This window comes from Pavona decussata, unplaced genomic scaffold (assembly GCF_977016875.1).
Source record: "Pavona decussata unplaced genomic scaffold, jaPavDecu1.1 SCAFFOLD_219, whole genome shotgun sequence".
Taxonomy (NCBI): Eukaryota; Metazoa; Cnidaria; class Anthozoa; order Scleractinia; family Agariciidae; genus Pavona; species Pavona decussata.
In genome coordinates, this window is record NW_028145624.1 from 1,528,724 (window position 1) to 1,535,000 (window position 6,277).

At 40.5% G+C, this 6,277-nt stretch overlaps 1 protein-coding gene across 1 annotated transcript in view; it reads right to left on the reverse strand.

Moving 5' to 3' along the window:
- Positions 1–2,161: 2,161 nt before the first annotated feature.
- Positions 2,162–6,277, reverse strand: part of LOC146459447 (UBX domain-containing protein 4-like) — a 14,365-nt gene continuing 10,249 nt past the window's right edge. The window contains exons 10-13 of the mRNA XM_085089489.1: positions 6,255–6,277; positions 5,470–5,601; positions 4,544–4,737; positions 2,162–3,439 (exon numbers count right to left, since the gene is read on the reverse strand). The exon at positions 6,255–6,277 is cut by the window's right edge and continues 80 nt beyond it. Of these exons, the coding sequence (XP_084945615.1) occupies positions 3,304–3,439; positions 4,544–4,737; positions 5,470–5,601; positions 6,255–6,277 (485 nt within the window). The 3' untranslated portion in view covers positions 2,162–3,303. The remainder of the gene's footprint in view (positions 3,440–4,543; positions 4,738–5,469; positions 5,602–6,254) is intronic.

Consider the following 6,277-nt stretch of genomic DNA (forward strand, 5'->3'; position numbering starts at 1 on the left):
CCAGGTCTGGTTAATAGCCGTGAGCTTGGCCAGGATAGTTCGACATCAGTTGTTTTTGGTCGTCCAAGTTGCAAGGTGAAGTCCATGGCAAAGCACCTTAACGGATACGAAGAGGCTTATTCATTGCCAGCAGGTGGCCTTACCGACGGATACATGACCGAGCAGGGTTTCTTTCTTTGTCAGCAATACTCTGCATGTGCGGACGTTATCTGTTTCGAGAAGCGAACAGTTTTCAGATAGCTAAACTCAAGGAAACTGTGAGCTTAGAGAGAAACAGAATGTCCAAAGGAAAATATCCATGTTGCTCCTACAGCAAAGAAAAGTTAGTGTTCGTTACCCTTCGTATGTTGTCGCCGAATGTCGCTCGCGTATGATCTTTTCCGTTTTTCAGACACCACCTAACTGACACGTCTTCTGTTTAAATAGTAGAAAGTTTTTCCATCTTGTGATTACCAAGTAATGTCTTTCCTAGCCGTGAACCCCCTTACTTTTTGAAAACTGAGAGATGTCGCTTGGAGAATACCATAGGATATTTCCAAGTTTTAGTTGGCACACATTACATCACGATCCAGTTTGACCAATTACAGGCAAGTGAAAATATTGTTGAGTTACAACAGAGGGTACTTGGCGAAAACAGTTAATAGCGGTGATCGTGTTTATTCACAGTAGTTTTGAGGATAAAAACGGGAAACGGGGAGACTGGACATACTGTGAGGTTATGTTTTAAAGTGGCTCACAGTAGTTTTCCACCACTTGAACAATATGGTAACCTGTTATATCGAGAAATGACCGTGCCTTGCTCGCCAATGATTGAGCATTTGTTTGATACAATTATTGTATCAACTGATAAAGAGCGGTGGTATTGATCCGTTAAAGTTTAATTGCTGAAAACCGACTTGAAATTGAAGCGTCTTTTTAAATTACTCAGCACTGTTTCCTAGTTTTCCTCCAAAGTTTAGATGGTCACCGTCTCTGTTAGTCATTTACAATATTCAACCTTCAATTAAAACATCTCACTACATGCAAGGCGCCCATAATTTTCTTTGTTCATTCTTTATTTCTTGCAACATAAAAGTCACCGCGATACGACAAGGGATATGGTACGTGATTATGACAAATGAAACAGGGAAATGAAGTTCCTGAATATATCGCCTTTTAATAAAGCTGCAAAGAGAAGTCCCAGCCGTCTTGATATCTTAAGTGTGCTCTACTTCTCTTGCTTTTCGTCCTGGTTGCTTTTCATTTATCCGAGGACAAACGATTAAAATCGAGAAAGTCTGTATGGTGCGAGCTCAATGATGATAAATTTTATGTGAGTCTAAGTTTACTAAATCATTTTACGATTTGTTAAGAAAGTTTCACCTCTTTTAGAGTGAAGCATATGGGGTGAGTTGCATAAAATTTAACATCGGGCGTAACTGCTAACGCCAGACCTTCATCCCAGTCACATTCAGTAGTTTAACGTCTGACGATAGCATTTTCGCCCGCCGTTAAGTTTTATGCAACTCGTCCCTGGAGACTGATGGGCATTGTGTGTCTGTGTTTAAACTCTCTGAATGCCTGACATACTTCACTTTATAAGAACTTGAAACTCTTTAATAAATGTTGAAAGGATTTAGCAAACTCACAGACTCACAAAAAACTTACAGCTTTGAACTCTTAACGTAAAGAACTTTCCTTTTACGGACGTGTCTGATTTTTTTTTTTTAACTTTGACCGCGGTTAAGCTTTTCACGCAGCATTAACAACAGTGTAACGGACAAAATGACATTAAAAGGAACAGCACACTGGTTGTGATCACATCAGTGGCGTTAACTACAGGTAATCTTAAGTTACATTAACTCAAACTGAACTGTAGTTAGTGGTGGCTCTAAACTTGGCAGAAAATGATTGGTCCGCGAAATGTTCATCGAATTGTTCATGCTCATCGAAAAAAATTAGGGGAGCAGGGATGGCGCAGTGGTGAGAACACTCGCTTCCCACCAATGTGGGCTGGGTTCGATTCCCGGACTCGGCGTCATATGTGGGTTGAGTTTGTTGTTGGTTCTCGTCCTTGCTCCGAGAGGTTTTTCTCCAGGTTCTCCGCTTTTCCCCTCCTCAAAAACCAACCTTTCCAACTTTCAATTCGATCCGGAATCTGAGGGCCACAGGGTCACTCTCGTTAGACAAAGTTGATTGATTGATTTTAATTGTTTAATCGCCTCACCACTATGCTTGCAAGTGTAAACTCAAAAAAGTATGCTAAGACCTTGTATTCTGCTTGGGTCTAACTATAGTTATTTTTCCTATTGTTCTGAATCACCGGGGCGAAAGTTTCTAAACTACATGTATTGTTAGCACAAATGGACAAGCGGTCACATTACCAAGATCATTAACTAAAATTATCTCGATCTTAACTAATTCATAGAGAGATTTAGAAACCCGTTTACGGCAAACGTGAGATTCGCTTTTATGTTTTCTTTAAAAAAAAAAATGAGCATGTAGATGAGAAGTGCAAAATAATTATGGCCGTTGATGCCGCAAAGTCGCCGTAACACGTTGAAACTTTTAGCTGAAACTTGCGTGCAACGGCGAACGGGACTAGTTTTACGAAGTGGTGTTACACGGTGGAACTCTTGTTTTTTCACCACTGCGACCGTTGCAGAAGCGGTTCTACTTTTCGTGAAACCTGTCTCGCAACGGAAGGTCGAAAAAGTTTCACGAAGCCGACCATGTTACACGGTGCAACGCCTGCACACAAGTTTCGGCTAAAAGTTTCAACGTGTAACGGCGGCTTAACACAAAACTACGCAATTTCAAAAGAAACTGACAACAGTGAGCGGCAAATGTAGGACAAACATGGTCACGTGGTCACTTCTGCCGTTTGACGTGAACGTAATTTTAAACCTCTCTTCTAATTCTAATGTCACCGCAGCCAATAAGTTAACTCCAAAAGAATACGTCAATCAAAGGCTTATTCGTATTGGCAGACTAATAGCCAATCAGCTTTCGGAATAGTTTAGCTTTTGCCACAGCCTAACCTGGCTAAGATTAAACTGTAATTTGTCCAGCATTGCCACACACTTGTAGCATGGATTCCATAGACAAATATTTCATGTCGAAAGAAATCAATTGCGATAACATCCGTGGTTTTCTCAACACGTTGTCCACTCATAAGGTCTTTCATTCTGCTTTCTTAATTTAATTTTATTTCTGAGACTGCGATGAGCGTTAAACTGAGTCTCGTTCTACATAAAGTCAGTTGTTAATTAAATAATTATCTGATCTTCATAGATCTTCATCTAAGTCTGGGATCATTTCAGATTACATCTGTTGAGTTGAGTTTCCATTCCATGTATTATTGTCATCGTCTTCGTCATCTTTGTTGTGAAGTCTATGAACACCTCCTTCTTCCCGCACGCTTGTACCTCCCCCTGGAATTCTCCGACGAACACCGGAACTGTTTAAACACACACAAAAAAAACAACACGGATAAGCAAGAAATCCGGGGGGAGAAGCTCGACGCCTTACTGAGACAGCTTAAGGGGCAAATGCTACCTAGTGTTAGTGTCACTTTGAATCTGAGCCAAAAAACATGTTATTTGCGTCAATGGAAACGTTAAAATAAAAGGTGCAGTTTTGTTAATTACTACATTATTAGTGCGATGGAACTTTGGCTGCGGACGGCCAGAATGGCCAATTCGACAATTTATTCAAGTTGTTTCCCTGTATCAGGAAAAAATCGCTAAACTACGGTTTGTTCTTCCTTCAGTGTGAGAAATCATTTGATGTTTTCTTCCTGGCCCTCTAAGAGCAATTTCATGTTTGAGCAAAGAGAACTGTACCACGCAGCAAGTACCTCAGTTGTCAACAAGTCACGCAGTTTTGACCAAAGCATGGCACAAAAAATAGACGTAAGTAAAAATCTATCCACGCAAGGGTAGATAAAAGTGCTGTGAATCTGGCCCAACTGTTGGCTCTAATTTGCTTTACATCTGTAGCAAGTTTGCAGGAGCGGTTTGACACGTGGGATAAATTCGCGGAGACTATATAATAACATGATGATTCTCAGGGAGGAGCACGTGAACCAATAGCGAAAGTGCCCAAGCATCGGTTATTCGTGTTAGCTCACGCAAATTGACCGTTTCTTCATAGAAGAACAAAAATTTACCGAAGTTTTTCCAAAAGTTCTCACAGATAAACTTGAGCGACTTTTTTTTGGGAAAAAAGGTTGCAGCTTATCTGCCGAGTTTTAAAGTTTATCTTTTTACAGTACATCTTGCTAAAGAGAAAAAACTACTTCGTCTGACAGAGGCAAAACAGTTTACGCCATTAACCCTTAAAGCCCTAACAGTGATCAGCACCAAATTTATCCTTGTAATATCAATGCTTATTCAACCCCTGAGGTCATGAGAATTAAGGATATGATCACCCAAGGTGCATTTTCCCGATATTTTAATAACTTCTCCCAAGTACTTTTTTAAGAAAAGTATGGGGACAAGATAGGAGAATTCGTTCTTTGATATTAGGGGTTTAAAGGTTAACTGTAACTTCGTTCGCTTACTTTGATTGTTGTGTCGCCGAGTGTGATGTGCTACTGCTGCCTGTTGTAGGAGTGTATGCTCCCCTGGGCTGGTCTGGGCTACCAAACAGAAACGCCTTCAGGAAATTGATCAGAGTAAACAGGGGCGACAAGATCCACACTAACAGATCAGAGAATGACGAGCTTCCTGATGGCGTTATGGCGTTGCGACTTTTCTGCAAAAGCAATATTTGAACACTGGTTACTGAAAAACATTCTGGCGGAATGGACCTATTTGCAGTACTTTACTGCAGGGCGTTGTCTGCATGTTATACACGGTTATTTCATGCGAACAAAAACGTTCAAATTTGGTGACTTACGAAATATTAAACAAACTCAAGAGCCTTTTACCCGGAGCGCACAACTCCTGTCTATTTGTGTCAGGGCGTTTTTACAGACATACTTATTTTTAGACTGAATTTTGCACAAATCCAGCCTCTCACGGGAGCCTTACTAACCAGTCTCAAGCTTTGCATAACTCTCATGTGAACGGGAATTTAAATTTCCGCAGGAAATGGTATTCTCATGTGTATCTAAAACTAGACTAATGTGTGAAAATACCGTAGCAAAGGCTTAGTATGGTAGTTGTACGCTCCGCGTAACGGGGTCCTGGAAACTCTCCAAACCCGCCAACATTGTCCGAAGCTCTGTAAGTGTCACGAATCATTCTAGAGTAATTAAGGTTAGCTTTAAATTTCTACTGATGAAATAACAAGGCTCACTGAGGGGGTTCGCATTAATATTTCTGGCCACCTTCAATGGAAGTTGTAATTGCAGGCCTATGGGCAAACAACATGTCATGTAACAGCTCTTTCAGTGACACTTGAATATAGTTATTTTTCAAATGATTGAGTGTCATCTGAACATTAATGTATCTACTGTACATGGACAATTGGTATTGAACTCACCAATGCAACAACAAGAGTTGAACTAGGTGCCAGGCCTAACTCGGTCAAAGTCTTTACCAGATCGTCCTCGGTCAGTTCTCGTCTGGGGTAGGTGGTGTACAGTGTGACAGAGCTGGTACTGGATCCAAGTTGCTAAATTCAAACAGTACAATATAACTTAGCAAGTTGATCACAATGCACTTTAGATGTGTAATTACATATGAACTCCATCAGTATTGCAAAATCCCTATCAATCTACGTCTCTTTGCTGCCTCAGCAGATGGAAATCTAAGACACTTTTTCACACGAAAAACTAATCAGAGTTGATGTCTTGTAGTGGGTGCAAGTTGCATACCCCTATGAAGGTCGAGAAGTGTGAAGAGGGTTAAACAGATGCAGTGACAGTCAGGCGGACACTAACAAACCATCTGCTAGTAGCTTGTTCACTCTGTACACAGACTTTGCCTCCATTTAGTTGTACTGTCAACATTCAAACTGACTGTAACAATTTTACGGTCAATTCACATCTGCTTTACGCCGACTTGCTGATGTCGTCTAGATCTCTGTCGAGATTTTTACCAGGACAATAATTGCTTTTAATTTGAGTTTTGAAGAGAGCTGGAGGTCGTTACTGATCGTTACCTTCAGTTTTTAAAGCATCTTAGAGATAAATTTTTCAGGATTAATCTGCCAATTCTCTTTCCTGGTCAGGAATATTTCTGTTAGCACACCTTAATTTCTATGTTAATCCGTGTATATAAGTGGATGGTCTGTATGGTGTGATCTATGAATGAAAATCTACTCACACTGATGATGAACTGTCTTATTG